A 25,802-nucleotide genomic window follows, 5' to 3' on the forward strand; every position below is an offset into this window, starting at 1 on the left:
GGAGCTTGTGGGCGGGTCTAAACTTTTTTAGTTGCCTAACAACCAAAGCTTGACCTAATGTTGTGCTCAATAATTCTCAGAGATGAGGAGTATTCATGTTTCAATTTATTGTTCAGAGTAAAATTGTAGAGTATGTTGATAAGATGAATAATTCTTGTAATAAGACATGAAAATCTCAGATGTATAACAATATGTCAACTGCATACACGCTGATTTTATTATATGATTTGCTGCAGCAGTGGGTTCACTGAAGATGATAAACATAGAGGGTGAGAGTGGGAATCCTTTTCTGGTTCACCTGTGATATCTGAAGCTCTGTGAAGTGACTTTAATTTCTTCCTTTTTGCCAGGGGCTGTGAGTGGCATCAGTCCATATATAAAGCATTATGAGCGCTTGTCATATGATAGGGAGGATCTTCACAGGAAGCACCTGAGAGCCAGGAGAGCCACCCGACCTCAGGAATACACACTGCAGTTGGACTTTACTGCTTTCCACAGGTAACAATTTCTTTAACTGTGGAAATTGTTTCAAAAGCTCACACTCAGCCAGCTACACACACAGTCTGGCTAAATATACAGTATTCTTCTCTTTGAACCTCTTGTTTCTAAACCAATAACACATGTCAACCATTAATTGTCCACGTTTGCCTGCTGCTGATGGATCTACATACCTTTCACACTACAAAGCTTTGACCACATCTGTGAGCTGTTTTTCTTTCTTTCAGAACCTTCCGGCTGCATCTAAAACGCAATGCAGCAGTATTTTCTGAAAATTTCACGGTGGTCAGTGAAAATGGTTCCATGTCAGCTGACCTCTCCCACATATACTCAGGAATACTAGAGGGTGGGTATGACAGGGAAATATGGCCTACTAGGGCTGGAAACAGTTTAAAGTGCAATTCAAGTGAATTTACTGGAATCAAATCTTTTAATCACCTCATATCAGAAGTAATTTATCGTCTTTATGGTCTGGATAAAACATTTGGAAAAACATCTGTTTGTGGCAAAACATTTCTGATTATTGAAATTTGAAGAACAAAGTAAAATTTACTAAAATGTGCAGATTCAATGAGAGCCAATGAATTGCTTTCTCTCTCTTTCCTCATATCTCACCCCCTGTATCTCTCTGATGTCTGAAGTTGTGCTGCCTTTTAGTTTCAGTATCTTATCTATTTATTATAGTCTGTCTTGTTGTCTGTCTCTCTGTCTCTGTTTCTCAGTTATCTCTAATCTCTGCTTATTTTCACCTCTCTAAACCCTGACATGTTATATTTCTCGACCTTTCTTGCAGGTGAACCTGGTTCAGCCTGCCACGGCTCTGTGTTACAGGGTCAGTTTGAGGGAACCATCCATACAGACAACGGGACTTATCATATAGAGCCTGTACAGAGATATACCAGCAACCAAACAGATCACCACTCTATTATCTACCATGAGGATGACATGGGTAAGATTACTTTTCACTTTCCACTTTAGGAAAACGGTTAAGAAAAGGTCTTCTCGGGTCATATTTTCAAGCTTCTGTTGGCTCTGTATTACCTGCTCCCAGTGTGCAGGATGAACTGAAGCTTGTGGGTCTGCAGACTCAAATTGTCCAAATGACATGCCATGACCTCTTTTCCTGGCCGTTTGATGATGATGAACAGTGCGTAAAAAGAAGTTCCTTGATATCTCCCCCAACAAATTACATCTGCATCAATAAGAGATGATTTCCAAGAAAGCACCGTGTTTGTCCTTAAGTTTACACAGACTCCGTGGCTGCCCTTCTCCCTACGCCTCCCGCCATTTCTCCAACACCTGTCACGATTGTAACATTTACATTAGATAGTGTTGCTGCTGACAACATCCTGTTCTTTCATTCACCGGACTGCATATCTGCAGGAAACTGTGAAAGATTTGGCGCATGATATTTCGATAAACAATCAATGTTTCCATACAAGCACACAAGTGGTAAATCAGGAAGGGCTGACATAATGTGTCTACTCCTGTGTGTATTTCCACTTCCTGTAGTTGTCGTCTAGGGACAACAAAGGTTGTATGAGGAATTTTCTGCCTCCTGGGATGTCCTGAGGTCTCTTAGATCTGGGACACAGGGCACGTTCCAGGGCGGCCACCTTGTCACATCACCATCTCCACCATCTCCACCTGCTTTTAATCCTTGAAAATCAAACACTTTTGAAAACTCAAGGGAATCATTCTACATATTGAATAATAAACAGTACACATTAATAGTATGAAGAATGTACTAAGAATGTGGACACAGTAGAGTGACACAAGTGATGCTACAATGGCAAAGTATTTGTTATTCATAAACTCGCCACCCTACCCACCATTGAATTTCCCAAGGGCTGAGACAACATAGTAATACTTGGTTGTATGAATTGTGACTCCATTTGTGCAAACTAGGTAGATGCTTGGTTTTCCCAGAACTCTGGCAGCTTAAGCGAAACTGCATGCAACGCCATGTTCGTCTCTGGAAACGTCCACTAGAACCATTGAGTTGCTGGGATTAACGACTACACCTCTCAGTGGCTGTTGATACATAAACACACTGCCCAAAAAATCTACCTGGCAGTGACACAACATTTGCTTTTACACCCTCCAGCACTGCTGTTGCTATTGCACCTTCAAATGTATGTGTGCAGTTCCAGTGTAGTTACACCCTTGTTGTTTATGGGACTTTCAGTCAGTTTCAGTTTGAAAGATGGGTAACAATTAACCTCATACTTCCTTGAGATAAATAAAGAGTAATACAAACACTTAAACATCACTGAAAATGTCTTTAATGTTAAACTCCTGGACTATTAATTGTTGCCTTAAACTGAAAGTGAAGTTGTGTGCGATCTCTTTGCATTTTCCTTCAATATTTTTACAGTATGCCGATTGGAAACCTTCACTAGAACTTTTATTAAGATCCACACATACAAATCTGTCAAATCATCAGCTTTACAAGCATGTAATTTATTCATCAAACATATATTTCTTCATGATATTCATTGCCAAATTACACTATACAAGCACAGAGGATTTGAGACATATCTCTGTGGAACACTGGCTGAACTTTCTGTGTTGCATCAGTGTCTAAAGGTTATCAGTCTTTTGCATTAGTGCTAAAGAAGCAGCTGTTACAGTTGTTGTGTGCACTGCTCAGAACTAGTGTTATTGTGAGAAATGCAAGGACTATCACATTGAGTAAATGGGGAGGATGAGGGTAGATATGGGATATCAAGCGTGTGAATTATGTTATTTGTAAAAACTATTGGGCCTTGTGCTTAAAGACCATTAAATACCTGATAAATCAGAGGTTTAATCCAAGCAATGGACGTGTGTTCTTGAGCGGAGGTGTAAACAGACTCTCTTATAGGCGAGGAGGGAGAACGGTTGTATTGTTTTATATTCAGGTTTAGGGTTATTTTGCACTTGAGCTAACTAATGGGGCACTTAAGGGTACTTAGACTGACTACAGGGGCACCTGGGCCAACTAGAGGGGCACATGGAAGACACTCGTAAACCATAAAGCTGGAGATGGAGGCTCTGGCATACGTTTTCTACATTACTCTTAACAGTAGAGCTAACCCCTAGCAGCTGCTGGGAGTGAGTCCTGACTGAAATTCGACACTGATTTTACTTCTGGGGAATCGTTTTCTTTTCCAGCCAAGTATTGTGCTGATAATTCAGCAGTTCATGATTGTTATAGAGTGTGATTTGTGCATGGGATTCAAATCACTTCGAGCAGATTCAGTCAGACATTTTCTTTGCTTTTTAATTGGCAAAAGAATAAAAAATATATAATCTTTTGCAACTTTGGAAACACAAGCTAGAAACATTTATCTCCGACAGTATAATGGAAAAGGAAGAGAGACAGAAGCAAACTAAGAAAGAGAGAGCGAGAGAGAGTATGAGAAAGTAAGGTCTGGAAATAATTACGTCAGTGTGTCGACGCCCGGCATTTAGGCCTCCACATCCACCTCCACCCCCACTCATGCCATGTATAGAATGAATTACAGGTTTGTGATTGGCTGGAGGACTTTTGTAGGATAGTGTGATCCAATCATGTGCTGCCTGTCTCACATTGTAGGTCCATGTCAGATCCAGGGGGATGTTGTAATGGGACACACATGCACACACACTGCATTACCCCTTGAAGTTCTTACGGGTCACCAGTGTGTGAACGTAATTATTATGTCATGTGACTGGTGAAATGTGTCGACATTATTGTACATGGAATAGTTTAGTTAGAAGTCTACATTCAAATTAGTCTAAAACCACAGTGTTTGTGAATAATCCCACTGAAACATATTGTTTTGGTTATTCTACATTATTATGACATATTTTCAGTTGACTTTACATTACATTCTTTCTTCCATATTCATATGCAGATCCCCCACAATCCCTGACCATAAACCTAATACACTATGTTGCAATGAAGGTCTTTTGGTTCCTGGTATTTCTTCGGAATTCTGTGTCTTAGCCAGCGCAACAAGATGGGCCAATTTATGCAAATGCAATGCCTCCCTTGACTACAATCCCATCATTATTGCATCAATCTAAAGGAGGCAGACATCCCAGAGGTGTTGCAAATCTTAGCCGATTATGTTGCTTTAGTGAAATCAAACCAGCACCTATCACAGCGTTTTCCACAGGCTGCCCTCATGGCTCCCACTCCAGACCACAGTGCTGATTTCCAAATTTGTGTCCTCTATTTATAAAGTGTCTGAGAATGTGAGGGTGTTTCTGTCCATGTTAGCTTGACATACATACACCATCACATTGTATGACTTTGCACATAAAATACATTTCATTACACTCAAGTGTGCTGTTTGATGGCCTCAATGCCATCCGTCCTAATTTTATTTTGGCATTGTTCAAACTAATTACTGGGGTCATTAGTTTACATTTCAGTACACAAACCTTCATGAGGTTTTATTTTCTTAAATTCAAAAAATAGTAACCTCAGCCTCCAGAAAACAAACCTTTTCTATGATCGACACCATAAAACAATAAATGTGACCTCATGCACCCTTTGAGTAAACAAGAGAAATCACATGACTGAAAATCTTTACTTTGTTTCAAACTTGGAGACCTTGAAATATAAGGAAAGATATCAGGAAACACCAGAATAAAACACAAGCAATCTTTATTGACTTGACATGGTCTTCTGTCTGATAATGACCTGATAATAACTCTTTTTGCCAAGTATTCTGCACATTTTACCATGGGCACTTCCTGAAATTCTAGGCCCCAGCATGCACACTCAGGGCCCTGAAAGAGATAATATTCATAGTTAGTGGCATGTTTCAGGGTCCCTGTCCAGATCTTGAATCATTCGGCATTCCTCCCCGATCACTGCTCCTGGTTAAGCACACAGACATAAAATGCAACACATTTACAATAATCCTTTCAGCACAAACAAATCCTTTTCCAAAGATCATACTGCGAGCCCTGGTCTACACCAAGGATGTTTTTATTTGTGAGGTTATCTTACACAATATCCTGTCTGCTCCAACAAATGAGCAGAAGTGGGTTGAACAAACCTTGTGTTTAATCTCTGTTCAATTATTTATTATGATTAGAGAACACTGTTTTATTTGGGACATTGTGCGCCCACATTGTGATGAGTCATTGACGGGCAGTTAAAAGTTCACCAACTGAAGGAACATGTTCAAGGACAAAATTAGTTGTGACAGTATTTGCTGTGTGTTTGACAAATCTATACTTTTATTCAGAATGTGTATCAAAGTGAGTGTTTGTGTGTGTGTGTGTGCAGTCCTACCATCCATGAGAACTGGTCCTGGTGAATTCTGTGGTGCAGAACATCTAAACCTCCTCGCCCAAAGCCTCAGACTCAATGAGGTAGGACAGTCCAGACATCACCTCAGTGAATAAAACACTAACACACACACTCTGCCTTACTTTCTTTTTCTGTACTCACCCTTTTCCGCCTCCTCTGCAATACCATTTTAACTCCAAAACAAGGAACAATCATAAGAGGGAACTCACCAGTGTATCTGATTCATCTGTTGTAAATGACCTTATTTATGACGTATTCATTTAGTCACTTTTATTTAGCTTGTTGATTCAGTGATAGTAAATAACAGGATTTACTCTCAGCTGGATTCTTTAACAGTAACAGAAACAAAGTGTAAGAGTCAGAAAACACAGTATGGTGACTTAGGGAAGCTGAAAGCTGCTTCTTTACAGGCCTATATATTAACAGTAGCTGTTGCAGGTCCAAACGCACCAGATGACCTTGACTACGTTGTAAAGTGATTATAAAACCAGATATAATGGAATAAACATCTGCCAAATCTAATTAGCTGATATCTCCCTTGGGTACTCTATTTATTGTTAACCTTTGACCAACTGGGTGGTGGTCCCAATGTCCATTGTCAACAATGAATGCGGTGACATTGATCCATTTTTAACAACATGCCTGTCGGCGAAGATCATTTCCACTGTTCAGTCATAAAATCGTCTGAACAGATGCTCCCAGTGGAGCCTAGTTGTGTTCCTGTGGCTTCACGTCACCTTTCCTACTGGGACATGCAACAGCCCAGTTAAGTTAAACTGACATCATGTTTTGATCCAATACACATATTTGGAGGATAAGCTATTCACTAATACTGACGAGAGGTTCAAGTACATGCTGGTGATTCAACAGGTTATGTCATGATTAAAATCTGCCTCCCCTTTAAAATCCGCTCCATGTTTAATTCTCTCTTTTGTGTCCCTGTAATTTTAACCACAGGAGGCACCAGCGAGCCGGTTGAGGAGTACAGTGGATGAGTCAAAGACCAGCTGCCTGCTTCACCTCCATGCCGACCACCTCTACTACAAGAGGTTCAAGTCTGTTGAAGCTGTTGTAGCTCAGGTGATCAGCTGTCTTTAAACATAATTTATCGTGGTTTGACAAGACATGATATTTCACATGTGATACGCTTTCTTAATTAAATCTTCAGTTAAGTATCAATGCTGGGTTTAAACCCAAATGCAAAATACATATGTCTGTTTTAACTAACAATAGAGCTAATTCAGGTTAAAGGTTTAAAGTTATGATTCTATTTTTATGGACACAAAAAAATGTCTCAAGCCTGCGTGTCACTCACTTCAAAGTGATGCACTTAAGATACTGTTGATATCTGAGCTGCCTGATGTTTCAGGCCTACCAGAACACAATGTACACCAGAGCGTTTATAGTGTAATGGAACATCTAACAGGATCGTTAAATCACAACAGAATTTCCTCGACTTTTGATTGAGCTGAGCATGTTTTGTTTACAAACCTGTCCCTGAATTCAATATCCTGCATTTTAAAATCTAAAATCTAAAATCTTATATTAATAAAACAACTGAAACCTGCCTGTAGGGTGATTCACTTGTGTCCAACAATATTTAATAGATTTCAAAATGGTTCACGTGTCATTTGGCACTAGATCAGTAATCTTTCTTTTTTAACTGAATTAACCTAATATAAGCAGTCTGCGATCTCAGTAAGGGTCAGTTATCAAACATTACCCTGTGAAGTATTTCAGGTTCTCTGTTAACCTCCATTTAAAGGAGCATTTTGACCATGACTGAAACTTTTTTGTCTAGTTTTCCTAAAATTACCAACATCTAAATCTACATGACTAAAATCAAATGAGAGGAAAACAATTTGTTTTGGGATAGTTAATTATTTAACACTGAGATATTCTGTAATATTGAATAAAGCGCCGAGCTTTTGCAGCTCTGAATAAAGGGCCACATGCCAACGCCTGCACAGACACACACAGCTGTCATGGCATTAGACACGGCAGCAGTATGGAGGAGGTTGAGAACCTTCTCGCTCTCAGCGAACATGGTGGCACATGCATTACAGGCATCTGGCTAAATAAGGTTTAACAGTCCGCACTGGTAGAATAAACACCCGACAGCTCCAGTATGTACCTTCGGTAACAACTCTACGGGTGCCACAGATAATCTGGTTGAAGGTAGAAGTACAAATTTGCAATAACACAACCTGATTTGAAAATGTAATGACCTCTTTCTCGCATTTATTGCACTCTGTGAACTCTAAGGTGGCTTGTTACATTTAAAATGTCAAAAAAATGTTTAACCCCTTGTCCTGTTCTCCTGATCTTTTATTGGAGCAGCGAAACTTCTGCAACAGCACCTGACTGTTGGAAAAACTAGTTTGATTTCCAGAAGAATGTTCCTTTTCAGCTCAAGTGGGACTCCAACTTTAATTTAGAGATGCAATGCTGATGAAAAACAATGCATTTTTGATTTTGTGGTAATCTGATCTTGGTATTAGTGTTCGCTGACCTGTAGCTAAACTCAGATTTGAGGGACATACTGCATTGAAAGCTGCTTGCCTGCTGGCACACCTGCATTGCTTCAGTAATAAGAAAGATAAGAGCGATTTAAATGTCTGTCTGTGTTGAAGTTTCTTTGTCTGAACAAAGCGCTTGTCACTGGGGTCAGAGGTCATGTGAGATGTCCTAATATTGAGTTTGTCACATCCTGATATGGGAATGACACACCCACAACAAACATAATTAACTTACCTTTCGTCTTACTCTAAATTAAAACCAATAAACAGTATTTATTATTACATTTCATATTTGATACGAGAGCACAGATGTTTAATTTAATCCAGTTATTTTAGATTTGTGTTCCCAGCATTTGATCCAGGTTCAGTTTGGAACAAGTTGCACCTTTGTTTGTGTGTTTCCCGCTGTGAAATCTGTGTCACATCTGAGCTTTTTTAATTAAATCTCTCTGTGGTCAAAACAAGGTCAGTTAATAAGTAAGTAAGCCCGTCCTTTTGTGGATACACTGTTAATCTCTCTGGCCGTCCTCCTGCTGTCAGTCCTCTCATTATGTCCTCTCAGATTCTTTCCACCTCAAACACACACACTATCAGTTGTTGTCCCTGGTTCAGTGCCAGACCTTTGCTGCACCGGGTGAGAAAATATACTGTAAGCAATGCTGTGAAGTAATATTTGAGTGTAAATAGACAAAATGCTGTTGTCAGTCACTGATGACCTGGTTTTATGACTTTATATGAGTCCAAGGTGTCAATATTTACATTTATGGAAATTCCCAGCAGGCCATACTGTACACTCATCTCTTGTTGTGTAGACTCAGACCTTCACATGTGACTGGTTTGCACGTGGCTCTCTGGATGTGTGACTGGCTCTGCCACCCACACTGAACACACCCGGTGGATAACCTACAGATTACCTCACATGACCCCATTATCAATCATAATCCAAACTTGGTAGAGCTCAGAAAGAGTGTTGTATTGTCAAAAGGATAAAATGCTAAATCTACTGTGAAATTGTATTTCATCTTCTGGAACCAACCTCTGCATTAGCCCTGAGAGCTCAATGCACCACAACTTGAGAAAATACATTTTCACAAATTAGACAAAAATATGCACAAAACCAGAAAACACAAACAAATACAAAACTAAATGGAAATAATTCTGCTTTGGGCAGGAATGATGCTGCTCAAAGTTGCTAAGCAAACACAATTCTAATTATTATTATCCTTATTATTGCACCTTTTAGCACGTCCACAAGAGTATGCCAGCCAGGCATTTCACTGCACATAATGAGAATTGTGACAAATACAGACACGAGTTGCAAATACAAAAAACGTAAGTAATCATCACTTCAGAAACCACAAACCATGACAATAAACTCCTGCATCAGGCATCTTCATCGTGTCCCCTGAAAAGTTTTGTTTAACAAGTTCCATTTAATTCTGTGCAACTTGCAGCATTTCTGGTTGTGTTTTCAGTACTAGCAGTGTGTTTCGCTATGCTGCATATGTGTGGTCAAGTTGGAGAAGATATTACGTTCTTCTGTGTTTTGTCTGGTGGTGACATGTATTTTCATCTTCTGAGGGCCACCACAACCTCAACCACAGAGCACCTACTATACTCTAAAAGATCAGAAGCAGGAGATGTTATTTGACTGTTTCCTCATATAAATGAATGTGTTCCTCAGGTTGCCTCCTACATGCGAGCCGTGAATGACATCTACGACAAGGTGGACTTTGATGGAATAAAGCTGATCAACTTCAAAGTGAAATCCCTCAGAGTAAGGTCCTTCTGCACTCATACAACAACCCGATTGACTCAGATCTAAGAGTAACACACTCCAAATGCAGGACTCCATACAACCAGTAATCCTGGCTTTCACTCTTATTACACAAACAGGTCATGGCCCCCTTTGTTTGAGATAATTGGGTTAATGCATGCCTATGTATCTTCTTCTACCAGTGAGAATCAAACAGAGACACTCTCAGCCCCCAACATTACTTAAAATGACTGAAATACAAAGCTAACTGTAATTGCTTGTGTCCTTAAGTGAGCGCCTTCACAGATATTTGATCGATTGATCTGCCTGTGTCTCTTCAGGTGATGATGGAGGAGGATAAAAACGATCCTCTGTATCCTCTTTACATTGGACCTGAGAAACTGTTGAGTCTGTACTCCGAGAACAACTGGGGCAACTTCTGTCTCTCTTATCTGCTCACTAACAGAGACTACAGCGGAGTGCTGGGGCTCGCCTGGGAGGGCAAAGCTGGTGAGTCAAAGTCACTGCGACACTTGCACTTACACAAGTAACACACAAACAATACGGAAGCTCAGTGACAGACATATTTTTCTCAGAGCACAGTGAGGATTGATACAAGTATGACTTCATTTTTCTTTGAGGATGCTATGAAACAGCAAGTAAGGCAAGCAATTACCAGTGTTGGGCAGTAACTCAGTAATAATATTATAGTAATAATCTTACTTATCCCAGTAACTAGTAGTGTAACTAATTACTAATACATTCCAGTAATAATAATACAGTTACTAGTCCAAAAAATAATTAGTTGCAATGTTACTTGTTACAACACTGGTAATTACACACTTGAACTGAACCCTAAAGCTTCTATCTGGCATATTGGACACTCTATGCCTTTATCAAGATGTCTCTCAGTGTCTGTATCGTTTAAAAAAATATAAAGCCCTTTGACAGTAGAGAGAAATTTGTGTTGAGAACATGTGGCAGGCTGAACAGAAACAGGAAACAGATATGAGTCTGTCGATGTTTAAAAGTATGAGGCTTGGAAAATGAAATAATGTTTTCCTGCTCTGTCTCTCTGCGTGAATCTCTACATGAATCACTGTCGATCTATCAAAGCACAGCTCCCTCTCTGGCTCCCAGGACTCCCTGGCCTCCAGATAACACGAGCTCGCCAGAGGCCACGTTCAACTCTCCTATGCACATTTCCAGATCGTTATGAATTATTTGACCCGTAAAGGAGGTGAATCAGGGGTGATGGATTGAGTAGAATCAGCATGAATTCAACTGCACTGACACTGAAGATAAAAGAGAATGTTCCTGAGTAAAAGAAGCAAATGTGCACAGAGAAAAGTAAAACTTGAGCATAAAGCAGGTGTAAAAACTGGTGCAAATGCATACTTGCTATCCAGTTTATTAGTAGCGTCAGTTAAGTTACTTTAGGTTTTTCCTGAATCAAATGATGTTGTGGCACACAGAGGAGCAGGAATTATACAGCTCCCATTTCAGACCTGTTATACAAGCAGTGGTTTGAGAGACCAAAAACAAAACGTGAGTGAACTCCTCAAATAACAACCCCCCCACCCCCCACCCCCCTGGTGATTTGCATTTTAAAGCTCCCTTACCATCTGCTGTTAGGCTGAAATGATTCAAAAATGTTCATTAACGGACAACATTATAGACATGTTCTTTCATTTTAATTTCATTATTTACAGACAAAATCAAACTCAAAATAAGACAAATAAGAAAATAAATCACACCCTTTGAATGAAGCAATAACATTTGTTTGTTTTCTTGTAAAAGTCATCAATTTGCATTATGAACTTTACATTTTTCTATAATGTACCTGAACTATAATTCAGTAACCCATATTATTAAAATGGTAAGTTAGTCAGTGAGTCAGTAATGTTATTGACTTTTACTGATAGCTGACATTCCCTTACACAATAACGTACAGAAGTTGCTTCAAAAAACTTTGTACAAACAAAAGTCACAGTCAACTCAAACGAAATGTTTAGGACATATTGTCCCAAATACATAGATTTATAACTTCCTAATGTGTTTCAGGTCTGGACAGACTGTGTTGTATTATTGTTGTGTAGAAGGAAGTCGAACATGTATGTTAGGCTTGTTGTGGTAGGAAGTCCTTCCTGGTTGTTTCTATGACATTGTTTCATATGCAGCTGTTGATTGGCTAAACTGAGGGGCGTGAGAGCAGACCACCACAATGACATGTGATTAGGGAGGAATGAACCTTTGACACTCACACACACACACACACACACATAAGACACACACACACACACACAACTCCCAGACGTCTTAGTGAGGATTGGTGACTGCATTCCTCAACATGATCACCATGGTGACACACACACACACACATATTGTGGATTCAGTGACATTGTTGTGACTTTTCAGTGTCATGTGGCCGCCCCGAAGAATAAGCAGACTATTAAATGTGGATAATGTTTGACCTCCAGAAACAGATACGCTCAACCCCAGTATCTCCATAACCCACCTCCACCAGTTTATAAGTGGTCTTGGGTAATAAAAGGCCTTAAAACATGGGACTGTAAACTCAAAGACCCCGATGCCACCATAGCTACAGCCCCCATCAATCACTTGGAGCTCCTCCTCTAACCTCTCCAAGTTATGTGTTCATACACCAGTGGAGGATGGGGGGTTGGGGCCTAAATGTCTTGTGCCATGCAAGCTTTCTCACCAGTGAAATTCCTTCTTCTCCTTCTTTTCCACACTCTTTGTTGGCTGCAATATGGTACAGAATAAAATAACAATAAAAGTTCCCATAAATATATATTGTTGAAATGTTGATTTTCAATTAACCTTCTGCCCATGAGACATTACTACTCTTTAAATACAACTAACAATACAACAGTCTAGAAGTCCAATAATAAATCTTAAATCGTCTCAAATCAGTACAAGGGTCTAACAGGCAGATAGAGTCTATTTGTTTTAATTTAGGCAAACCATCCTCAAAAAGGGGAGTAGGCGTTTACTCCACTGATTAACCATTGCACTCCTGTCATATTGTCCAACTCATGGCCGTGGACGTTTTTAAAAAAAGGATCAAAATCTCTGCAGCAGAACCAGAGATATTATTATTTTTTATTTTACGTATTCTTCTTCCTTGTCAAAATCTACATATTCCCTTGATTACAGTAATTTTTTTTATCCCAAACCAACTATGACCCTTTCGAGGGTGTGTCAGAACTGTGGACCAGCAGATCGAGCTACTGGAGATATTTGGATGTGTTATGGTAGTACCTGCTAATGATTTTTTCCAACCAACATTGACTCACTTGAGGCAGTTTATCAGGCTTAGCGCAGCTCTCTCTGTTCACATAGGCAGAAGTAATCCCTAAGACCTGTAGACAGACTTTGATGTTTAATGTCAGTGGAGTTCCCCTTTAAGGTCATGGAGAGTCTGGAGCTGGGTCACAAAGGGCAGGTCACCACTGACAGCCAGCAGACATTGTTGTAGTCGGCACGTTTTTCAAGGTTCAGATCTTCCGACTGAACCGGAACAATGAAAACAAACTTTTGGTTTTATGAATAGAATCTGGATACATTTGCATGTGAGCTATCTGAATGTAATAATATGCCGGGATGTATTTAAAAACTACAGAGGAGAACATCAACACATGAAAACACTAATACACACTGATTCTCCAGGTGTCCCTTTAACAGAGACACACCAGGTTAATTTTGAGGAAGCACTGACTATGAGAGACCTTTATACCAAAATCAGTTAGATTAAGCAAAATAGTCAGACAGATATACTGTAAAGTTATTATTCAAGTTGTCCATGGGTGCTAGTAAACATCCATTAGATTTTGCAGTGGTACTTCCCAGTCCAACAATGATTATGAGTCACTTTTATTTTCACCTCTTAATAAATTACCTCTATCTAAATTAAATCTGAGAATTATTAGCCATCCACCTGATGTACTCACCACTCTTGTTGCTTGTGAAGTTGCCGTCTGTGATTATCACAGCTGATACAATGAGAGCAAAAACCACCAAAAGCAAGTCGCAGGTTGAATAAGACCTGCGATGCATTCCTGACAGTCTTTTGTGTTCAGCAATGAAAAAGGTCAAATTGGTCTCACAATATGGTGACTAAATCCTATTCAGATTTGCAATGTGGAGGTCATTGAACTCTGGAGACAATGAGAGCAGTGATGGAAAGTCATCGGATGCAGTTACATTACTTTTGGTTGACTTCCAGAGTTGAGCCACTGTAGTTTTCTGAGAACTTGTTTTTAGAACTTGTTTTTAGAATCGCTCGCTGTGTCTGTTTTTGTTGTTAAAGGCGTTATTGGCACACTCGGACTGCCCCCGCTTGTTTATCCAAGGAAAGACTGCCCCTTTACTATTGTTTGTTTCTCTATATTAAACCATGTGAAAGAGTGTGTGATTATGTGTGTGTGTGTTTATGTGTACCTTTATTTGATTTGTCTAAGATGTTCATTGATATTCTACGTTCAAATATTCCTTAAAGTGAGTAATACTGTGCGTGTGTTTCTCCTCATGCGTGTCTCAGTGTGTGCTTCTTCCCTCCTTACGGTGAGTGTGTGTGCCTTATGTGAAAGTGATCCAGAAGATTGTTTGTTTCTCCCGACTTTGTTTGTCCAGCGAGCTAATAATAGGACTCTTTCATTACGGCTCCTTTCTGTAAGACGAAGACGAGAAGGAAGAGGAGGAGGGGACGAAATCGTAGCCCCTCTCTGCCCGTGCTGCCAAAAACCACAGCACAGGCCTCCAAAGTAAGCTCTTTCTAGGAAACCCAGCTCTTTGAATTGCCCATCAGGGGGGCCATTTTAGGTCAAAAGCGGGGAATGCTGAAGAAATGGATCCAGAATTCTTGATTAATATGGCTGCTGCAGTCTTGCCTGACAGTTTTTTGGTATGGAACTGCTCTCTTTTTAACAGTGAGGAGTACAATTAATGACAAGTCCTCACATTTACCTCTAGGTTTCTCCCCCTAAAGCTTAAAAAAATCAGTGTACTCTCTCATTTCTGGCTAAATCTGTCATGTGACAGGAATAAAATAGTAAGGGATAAAATAGTCTCAGGTTACTACAGGTCCTGGCAGCCTCCTCATTGTTTCTACAACAGCAGAGATAGGGGGCACTTTTGTTTTTGCTTTTCGACCTCCAACTGTCCCTCACCGTTCCTGAACGTCACACTTTGTAACAAAAACATGCCGGTGGAGGTCCAGATGCCCGCGACTGGTTCCCACAGTCCTCATTGACACCAAGTGAACTGAGATTTCTCTGAAACTGCCGCTGAATGTCTTTAACAGACGTGCACTTCACAAGCCATACCCCTCAAAACGGTACTGCTGACCCCATTGTGTAAGAGGTGTTACATAAAATTCACATGACTGCATGGGAAGTGCTGAGACCTCCGACCTGAACCACAGATGGGCAGAAAAGGAGGGAACCAATAAAGAGAGAGGACGGACATGTGGATATTACTCCCACAGTAGCTGATTGAAAGTCTCAGTGGGGTCAACAAATGCTGAGGAAATCGTGATGGCTGTGGAAGAGCGTGAATAGAAATGATTGTGCATGCTGTTTCTTACAGTAGATACAGGTGAATAGCATCTTCCAAGGTTCAGTATTTAGTTGATTTTTGGCCCGCTGTACAATAAGGAAGGATTGACCGTGTCTGAGATGTCACAAAATTAAGAAGGGGTCTTGTTGAACTACCTTTAATCTACTCAAATCCATGATCTGTCTCTCTGAAGAACCATATCATAGGTGCTCAGTTTGACCAATCAGACTGGTTTCTATAAAACTGGTCCTCTGGCTGGCCAGCTGAAAGATGATGTCACAAGCCAGCTGTCCATCCATGTGAACATGGCCAGCTGTTGTACATTATGTAAACCCAAAGACACTGTAGACCATTGGAGACCAAATGGCTCTACAGGCTTTGATGTGATGTGAGAGCAGCTCAGCAGGTCTGTTGGTCTGTCTGTCCGTACGTCCCGGACCATGGGCCTCAGAGGTCGATAAAGCTTCAGTAGCAAAACAATGTTGGTTAAAGGTATTTCCAGTAGCACAAGGTCAGTTATGCAACCATACTGTAGTGCAAAGTGACAAGCAGGTGTTTCCATGAGGTCTGTAACTCCTTTCTCTTCACTCTGAAGCATCAGCACAGTTACTGCAGCGGGAATTATGTGCAATGACGATGCCTTCATGAGCCGTTATCAGCCACCTGCCACTTTCTTCTAATTCAATACCTCGTGTAAACTAAGTGGTAAAATACATAAACCACGCCTTGTTTTAAATTGTTTTTTAACTATACTCTATATGACTGCAGTGGGAACCAAACCAGCAAACTCCATGTTCATCCTCTCATCTGTGTGTGATTCAGGTAACTGGGGAGGAGTATGTTCACAGCAGACCACCCTGCGTAACGGTCAGACCTCCACCCTCAACACAGGTCTGGTCACAATTCAGAACTACGGACAGTTCCTGCCTCCTCGACACATCCAGCTGACCCTCGCCCATGAACTCGGCCACAGCCTGGGATCTCCGGTCAGTCCCCATCACAGAGTTTGCTAACAGCATCTGTCTGACACTACAGGACACGGTCTTCAAAACTGACTCGATCAAACCAAAATTCAAGATTAGAGAGAATATTGCACAGAATTTATCCCACAACCTTCCCCTGATGATGTAAATTGTTAAGATAGTAGCAATAATACCAGATTTTAAACTTTATTATAGTGTGTATTCAACTCTTTCCACCCTAAATCCACATATTCCTTTATTTGTGTATATGTCAAACTGTAATGATGATGTCATGTACAGACGAGTCCTGGAGTGGCTCCTCAGAAAGCGGATAATGGAACAACTTCGGGTCGCCATAACAACAGTGGTGATTTCACTGGAATATGACCACATCTCGTGCCCTACGTTCATATAAAGTGGGATGTATTATTTAATTTTTTTTGGTACACCAATCCAACAAAAACTTCATTTATTCAAGTTTTGATGCAGATTTTAAGTTTAGGGAGACAGATACTTACGTGCCCAAAGTCACTGAAATTGTGCAATGTAGCATGTGTTTTAAGGTGCATTTTTCCTTTTAATTATTGTGCATTAATAGCAATTTATAGACATATCACTCGTAATGAAATAGTGAATGTAAAAAAAGCCAAACTTGGGTCCTTTTGTGGGTGTTTTAGGAGCTACTACAGGCCTATAGTTTTATTTACTTTTCTCACAGCAGACATAACCTTAACCTTCCTTAGCAGGAAATTCACAGGTGTAGTTAACAACGTTATCTGAGGTTCTGGTATTGTGAAAAAGACTGTTTAACTGACCGGTTTACCAGGCATAAGCCATTGTTAATGTTATTAGTTACACTTGTGATTTCCTTCCATAACACGTCAAAATGGCTGGTGTGTAACAGGTCTATTCAGGGCAAGTTTAAAAAAAATAAAATCCTCCCAAAACACAGTTCAAAATACAGCTCAGTGTAGTATTTCAGTCTGTTAAACTTAACCAGTTTTACCCTGAACCCCTTCTGGTGCCCCAACACTTTGTAGTCATACATAAGACTGTGTGGTAATGAATGATAATTTGACATGACGAATCTCTGTGATTCAAAGTTTAAATTTACCTCACATATTCTCAGAAGGCATACATGGCTGTTTGCACTGCACCAGAACAAATTGTCTGTGAATGATTCACTTATGTGGGCATTAGGGACCTTGGCCTTTATTGACTGGCTTGTTTTATAGAGATTCTTGGCTCAGCCTCACTGGATAATCTGATTTCTTTCTCTCTTTCTCCTCACAGTTATTCTCTGTTTAAGTAACTAAGTACATTTACTCAAGTACACTGGAGTAAACTAGCTTAAAGTAGTTAAAACCAGCTTCACTTTCAGCAGCTAGAACAGTAAAGTGCGGCTCACACATTGATGCATCAGTATTAATATAATAATGTCATACATCATAATCTCACATACAGTAGCACTTTAACTACTTACTACTAGATATAGTTTGCTTATAATATAGCTAAAAATAGTTTATAACTAGGAATGAAACCGTCTCAATGTAATACTGATGACTCTGTATGACTACATAAGCTATTAAGATTGACTATTTTTATATAGTTATTCTTAATGCCTGCCAACGGATCGGATTTGGTCGGATTCCCCTTGAAATCAATGAAACAAGGCAAACACTACTGCTTTTGTCCACGGGGGGCGCCAGAATCAACACAGAATCCAACCTTGTTGCTGCTTATCTGCTTAGGATCTGATTACTCCTTCCACCACTGTGATCCACAGCCTAAAGCAACACACAGCTTATGTATACACAGATGCATGCCATTTCTCTGCATGTGTGACAGCTGCTAACACCTGCGACCTTTCTCCCACTGTCCAAAATGCCAGCAGCGCTCCTCAGTCTCTTTTCACCCTGCCCTCTGTTATTCACACTTCCACACACCAAAGACTCCTCTGAGGCGTTCCTGAGCAGATTAGTTCTGCTATGTCAGGCCCTGCAAGCTTTCTATAAATCAAACTACCGTTAAGTTCTCCTGCTCCTGTGCCTGGTGCCCTGGCTCCTGTGACAGGCATGTCTCATTGTTTCCAGGCCAGAACAGGCTGGAAGAAGCACATGAAAAGATCTGAGCACGGGCTTCACCTGAGATTTGTGGGATGCACGGTGGTGGACAGAGAGGGGTGGGCTGTGATGCAGAGTGAATTCTGAGTATAGAGCTGCTTTGACCTTTGGCCTACTTCCCTTGCAACCATACATAGATACAGTGGCTTTCAGAACCGTGTGCATGAATTTGCTGCTCAGGTGAAAGATAAATTGAAATATAGTAAATAGAAGTTAGTTTTTTCTTCTTTCGTTTTTGTTCTTTTGCCACATTTTGTGCAAAAATAACTTCAAATTTAGAGCAACAACTAACATTTACTTTTTAGGGACATTGTTTTGGTTATAAAATTTCAGAAAATAGTACAAATGCAAACTTCCCAAATCCCAACCTGACACCTTCAAATGTCAACAAACAGTCCAGAACTCGAGATATGCAGTTTACTGTCTTATATAACGAATAACAGCAACAGATTCTCACATGGGAGTAGCTGGGATCACATAATGTTTGTGTGTTTAAAAAATAACTGGAATAATTATTTTTTTATCAAAATAGTTGCTAATTATAATTGTTTTGACTCACTCATCAATTAATAAATTAATAAAACAGTGTGGTCATTACAAGTCACAACATCAGATTTCAAGACTTGACTGAACTCGTTTTCCCTCTGATGCAGAAAAACTTCCAATCATTTGTAATGTTTCTTGATGGTTTATCTTAAAACTGGATCTAGGTTGTGTCTGTGGTAACACCATCTGTAAAACCTCTGCAGGTGACAGCAGATTGACAGTATTGTACAGTATACTTTTTTGCTGTTTATTGTTTTTGTTGCTTTTGTGACTGCAGCAGTGAAGGCTGCGCAGTTGAACTAGCTACTAGTTTCAGTCTAAAGTCTGCAGGCTTTTGAGCTGAGATAACACAAAATAGCTGAAGAAAGAGACCAGGACATTTCAGTGGAAACATAAATCAACGCTAAGTAGGCTTTATAATATGTTGCTCAAAAAAAACGCCCCAACATCTGCTGTGACATGCAGTTCTGCTAACCCCAGAGCTTCGTATATTGACAGATATAGTGAAGACTATAAAATTAGCACTCATTATATCCATCAAACTAATGAAGAACAGATGCTGAAATACCCACATCAAAACATGGTCCTCGCATGTGTCTGTGTTAAAGTCTACCCCTTGGTCTCTTAATTCACCAGTGAGTTTGACATCCAGTGAACACGAATTCCAGATAATATTTCACAAATACATTTCTGACCAAAGTGGGGGGAGCTCTCTGTTCTGTCCTCGCTGTCCCACAAGTGGAACACGACATTCCTTGGCTGTTTCAGGGCCATCAAATTCAAGGAAAATCTTTTGACTGCATAAATGTTTTATTAAAAAATACAACAAAGATAACTTTAAAAGTCTTTTGCCTTTTGCCCATTAAGAAGGAGCTTTTATTTGATATTACAGGCATCATCTTTCACTGAAAAACATTTTTACTGTCTGCAATGACCTATTACAAGCTACTGAGCTCATCAATAAAGGGACTTAATCCCCTTGTCTGGGATTAGGATGAAAACTAATGCTTTGAGCTTGGTTAGATCATTTATTTCCCCCTGCTGTTTTCTGTCTACAGCTGAGGGCTTTAAATGGAAACATCCAAATAAATGCTTATTCCATGTGCTCAGCCTCAAGATACGTAACTTACACAGAAAAACATATTGTTTAAAAGTCTAAGTTTTGTCTCTGATAAAGCACGATGAGGGCTCAAACTGCGGGAACCTCGGCTCCACCGGCGGTGAAGGCAGGTACCTGATGTTCCCTCACGCCACAGATGAGGTGCGTGAAAACAACGACAAGTTCTCGCCCTGCAGCATCAAACACATCAGCAAGATCCTGAAGCTGAAGAAGGACAACTGCTTTCTGGGTGAGACAGAAAAGATCAGACAGCGTACATCTGCATGTTGTCGTGCGGAGTCAAGGCCAAATGTTTACACTTTGGATTAGTCACTGTAAATACTTCGAATTTGTCTCGTCTTGTTTGTTGATGTTTGTGTGTGTTTACTTGTGTGTGTTTATGTTCTTTTTGGCCAGTCAGCGATCAGCCCATCTGTGGAAACCAGATTGTGGAGGAAGATGAGGAGTGCGATGTCGGTCAGAATGACACAGACCTCTGCTGCTTCAGCGCCAGAGAACCTGAAGGAGTCCAGTGTCGCCTCAAGCCTGGTAAAGTCTGCAGGTACTGTATACAGAAACACAGAATACAGGATAGGATGCTGCCTGCAGACTTTTATTGGATTGATTTTGGGGTTAAAAGCTATTTGTCACTTTCATCATTGTTAATTGAAGCAGCGCACCACATTCATCTAAACTATTTTACTGACGTTCTAGGTGTGTCTTTGTTTTGTGGCTTTCATATTTATCTCTGTGTGTATGATGTCTTCCTCCATCAGTCCAAGTCAGGGTCTTTGCTGTGGTCAGGACTGTGGATTTAAGCCGGTGAGTCAGACCTGTGATGAGGAGACAGACTGTCAGAAAGAGAGTGTGTGTTCAGGCCTCTCCCCACTCTGCCCCAAGCCAACAGCCAAGGAGAACCTCACGGTCTGCAGTGAGGGCACGCGTGTGTGCCTGAGCGGGGTGAGGCTGCCACATCCACCACCCCGCCACAATACGGTCCAACTACATTGCCCAACAAGCTAACGTTTCTTAACGTTTTTTATTCTTGACCAATCTCACCATGAGGTCTATTTAGTAGCTGTTCTAGAGCTTTCAGTCTTATCCCATGATCTTCAACAGGAGATCCATGGAGGCCACCATGTTGAACCGCCATTTTTCTACAGTAACCTAGAACGGACAAAAGGTGTAGACAGGGCCTTTCACGTTTTTTGCCAGTTATCATTTTGCCGACCATGCTACTGTGATTTTAAAAAACTGAAAGTGTTTTTTTCAGGCATCCATTCCTTTCCATTCGTTTTTGGATAAATACAATTTAAAAAACACAAAAAACTATTTAGGGAAGTGAAGAGCAAACCTTTCAAATCAGTCTGTTTGTCACACAACAACAATGTAATATTGACACAAATCAGTACAGACTTAACATTCCCTCTGGTGGATTACACAAAAGGTTTTTTTACCACAGGGTGTGTAACTACACTTTGACATCACTATTGGGAGTGGTTACAGGTGTCCGCACCGACATGAAACACGAAATATTCAACCAGGAAGGGCAATGAAACACTGCTGTTCAGTCTGGTAAAGAGTTATAATTATATAATTATATAAAACCTGCACACCTATCTGAAAGTGACCATGGCATTAATACCTACAAGCATGCTCTTGGTTTATTGTGGTTCTATTTGCTTCAAAACAGCAATTTTGTAAAGTCATTAAAAATACGTTCTAGCTATTCATAGATAATTGTTTTCATGTTATTCAGTGAAACTGATTCAGTGCCATGTCGAGTGTTTACTGCTTATATATCAAGTAATATGAAACTGATAGTGTACTGGTTTCAATCAGATGCTTCACTGTCCAAGTATGCCCACGATCCACTTCATTTTTAAAAACAAACATACCATTGCAACACAGCAGTACTAACTAGACAATCATGTGATACCATAAAAGTTTCATCTTGACCAAATTTCCTCCATTGTTCAACATCTTCTTTTGGTCCTCTGAGCAATTTATTCCAGCTGTGAATGTTGCTTCATCATATGTTGATATATTACTCTCCAGAGGTGCTAAGTTTGTTAACCTCTGAAGACCTGGTCCAGGAGCAGGGAACATAATAACTGGAAAACACTTTTGAGTGGGATGTAGGAATGCAATAATCCAAGAAAAAGGATCCAAAAAATTAAGGTGGAGTTTCAGTTTTAGTGTTCAAATTAATCATAAATTGTTTTTATGACTCACATTGTTTTCTTCACTGAATGGTGAAATCATTCTTAGAATCAAATGAACAGAAACCAGGAAAACAGGCTCATCTGTACAAGTAAAGTCAAAGCCAAATTTTGGTTCAGTTCTTAAAAACACTTTTCTATTTCAGATTTTTGAAGAATATAAACTAAGAAAAAACACATGTTGGATCCAGATTACTCACATTACAAAGTAAAGATGAGTTTGTCCAGAGTGTGTTCCCTAAATGTGGGGAAATAATGAACTATTTATACAATATTTTATTTAATCTTTTTAGAAGGTTTGTGATATAAACAGGTTTATCTTACCGATTAATTGTTGATTGACATAAATTAGAGAAAGTCCAGACAGTGCCACTATTTCCTATTAAGTCTTCTTTCTAAGGAATGTCTGTGGTTCTCTCTGCAGGTCTGTGCTGAGTCTGTGTGTGTGAAACACAGCCTAGAGCAGTGTGACTGTCCAGGAGACTCCATGAAGGAGAAATGCCACATGTGCTGCCAGCAGCCTGGTAACTATAGTCCAATGTGTCCTCTACTACGGAGGAATGTGTTTACACTTTGTGTCTCAACACGTCAGCCTGTGTCAATTTGTACAGAGGTTACCCTCGTACATCATTGTTTTCCATTAAACAATCTCAAAACTACCACAGGAGACATGATGATCCGTGTACAATGTATAACATGAGGTGTTTTGTTGAGGTTGAGCTTTGAATATCACATTTTGCAAGAGTCAGTTATGGTCCTGGATGCATTGGTTCACTAGAGGTTTACTGTGTTTCAAATTTTGTACACAGTGACTATAAATAGCTAAATGATTTTTTATTTCCTGTGTGTCTATGGCAGGTAAGCCTGAGACATGTGCCAGCACCACCTCCTCCGTGCTGTCCCGTCACTTCCAAAAAAACGCGCTGCCATTGGTTGGCGGGGCTCCGTGCTCAGGGAACCAGGGTTACTGCGATAAATTCCACATGTGTCGTCTGCTGGATGCAGACGGCCCCATTGCAAGACTGAAAAACTCCTTTCTCCATTTTGATGACTTCGATGACATAGCGGAGTGGATGAAGGTGAACTCCTACAATTAGTGTGATAACATATGCATACATAAATGTTGTAGGATGTCACAAAAGAAGTACAGAACAACTAGCATATATGTTATAACATGAAATGAAACTAAAAGAAAAATCAGTTTAGACTCAGTTAAAGTGGCTGTAGTCAATATTTTTATAACAATGTATCAAATGACAATGTGAAAACAGCGTGAAAGGAGGTTTTAGCCAAACATTTCTTTTAATCAAAAGTAAAACCAATATCAAACCTAAAGTTTTCAAAGAAAAAATAACTTCTTCTGTGTGTTTAGACAGAACATGAAGATTGTTAAGAAGCAGCAGATGTTCCACTGAGGCCTTATCCTCAGCTTATGGTGTTTAAACTTCCTGCAGTGAAGTTTAGCTGTCTGCAAGGTTTCAGTCTTAGCCGCTTTTGACTTTTAGTTTCTCATGACAGCATGGAGAATCTGGAATGCCCATTTGGGTTGAAGAGCACCTCTTAGGATCGTCCATCTGTTTCACTGGAGACAGAAATGACCCCTCACTTTAGGAACTATTGTGTTTTTTTACCAAACCTACACCGCTGACTCATTTTCTAATGTGCAGAGCTGCAGAGTCATGACCTGTTTTTGTACACCAAAAACAAAACACAGTTCTTAAGTTCAACCAAGAATATGACACCAAATACATGACATGAGTCTATTTAAACTGCCACTGGGGGTTAAAATGAACCTAAATCAAACTTTGAAAAAAAAGCTCATTTTAAGTTTAAGTTCACTACAAAAGATATCTTTGATTAGCAGGACAAAACCAATCCAATCTTACATCCTATTGCATTTAACTTATTAGAGATCATATTCAAATGTAACATTTATGCAATATTTTTATTTATCCTCTGCAGGCTCATTGGTGGGCCATCCTGTTGGTTATCCTGACTGTGTCTGGAGTGATGGGCTGCACCGTCTGCCTCTGCAGCCGCACCCTAGACACCAGTGACCTCTGACCTTTGATCCCGGTCCCCTCTGGGAATGCAAGTATCATGTTCGCAATTATGACGCACGAATCAAATAGGGATTTTTGAGTGTCATGGTCACACTGTAGAGAGCCTCAACTTTGTTCCACATAACAAACAGTGCGTGATCTGCAGGTGACCTTTGAAGACAATTACACCTGCTCAGCACCGCTCAAGCTGTTTTTGTGCATCTGCCATTTTCTTTTCCTTGTGTGACTTTTCTGTTCACATTTCGACAAGTGATAAAGGTCTCCTGTGATGCATGTATTGTGGAAAACATTGCTGTTGTTGCCAATTGTGATGTCAGTCAACCCCCTTAGAGGCCACATAGCATCAAACACCTACAACAATTTAAAGCCTTAGGTCCCTGCAAAGACGGATGGGACTTTCCCTTATTTTGCTCTGCAGTGTACTCGCTGTTGCATTTGAACTTGAGCACTAATTTCAGCCTTGATGACAATCCAGCTTTCTGTCCCTTTATCAAGTGGAAATTGTTAGTCCTCTTGACATGACCATTTATCTAAACTCTTTCAGGAAAATGCCATTTTTATTGCATGTTTACAAAAAATAAGTTTGTAAATGTTTGTCATCTCAAAGAGTACTCGTTTACCTTTTACTATTGACAGTGGTGTAAAGTAACTAAGTACATTTACTCAGGGACTGTACTTAAGCACAATTTTGAGGTACTACTTTTACTCCATTTGCTTCTGAGGGAAACTGTACTTACTGTTGTACTTATTTCACAACTTGACAGCTATAGTTACAAATTACCTAAAGATTTTACATTAAAGAGTTTCTCCTCTAAACTTCTCCAAGGTCCAAAGAGGTGAAATTATCCAATACAATAAAACAGCCACTGATTATTCCCTTCTGAGTTGCAGAACTTTAACTTGTAATGAAGTATTCTTCTATTGTTGTATTGGTACTTTTACTTAAAGGATCAGTGTGTAGGATTTAGAGGCATCCAGCAGTGAAGTTGCAGATTACAACCATTTGAATACAGCTCGACCTTCTAAACATGTGGCTGCAAAACTCAAGAACATTGCAAAAGGCCCTATGTAGAGTGTCCTGGGCTACTGTGTAAACATGGCCGCTCCCTCTGTAGATGAAAAGGTTCATTCTAAGGTAATG

General features: G+C 40.0%; 1 protein-coding gene across 1 annotated transcript; it reads left to right on the forward strand.

Annotated features, from left to right (window-relative positions):
* Nucleotides 1-253: 253 nt before the first annotated feature.
* si:ch1073-396h14.1 (disintegrin and metalloproteinase domain-containing protein 10) lies at nt 254-25,706 on the forward strand. The gene is made up of 15 exons (XM_035653653.1): nt 254-269; nt 351-498; nt 726-844; nt 1,292-1,447; nt 5,768-5,853; nt 6,749-6,871; nt 9,995-10,087; nt 10,408-10,576; nt 16,469-16,632; nt 20,455-20,626; nt 20,794-20,938; nt 21,153-21,336; nt 23,023-23,122; nt 23,457-23,677; nt 24,561-25,706. The coding sequence occupies exons 1-15, from the start codon at nt 254-256 to the stop codon at nt 24,660-24,662; spliced, it is 1,998 nt and encodes a 665-aa protein (XP_035509546.1). The 3' UTR covers nt 24,663-25,706.
* Nucleotides 25,707-25,802: the final 96 nt, after the last annotated feature.

This window comes from Morone saxatilis, unplaced genomic scaffold (genome assembly GCF_004916995.1).
Source record: "Morone saxatilis isolate NCDOM2014 unplaced genomic scaffold, NCSU_SB_2.0 Contig12, whole genome shotgun sequence".
Classification (NCBI taxonomy): domain Eukaryota; kingdom Metazoa; phylum Chordata; class Actinopteri; family Moronidae; genus Morone; species Morone saxatilis.

Coding starts and splice junctions, on each gene's coding strand:
- si:ch1073-396h14.1 (XM_035653653.1), top strand. Junction 10,577..16,468: donor CGCCTGGGAGGGCAAAGCTG/GTGAGTCAAAGT, acceptor TGTGTGATTCAG/GTAACTGGGGAGGAGTATGT. Junction 16,633..20,454: donor GCCACAGCCTGGGATCTCCG/GTCAGTCCCCAT, acceptor TCTCTGATAAAG/CACGATGAGGGCTCAAACTG.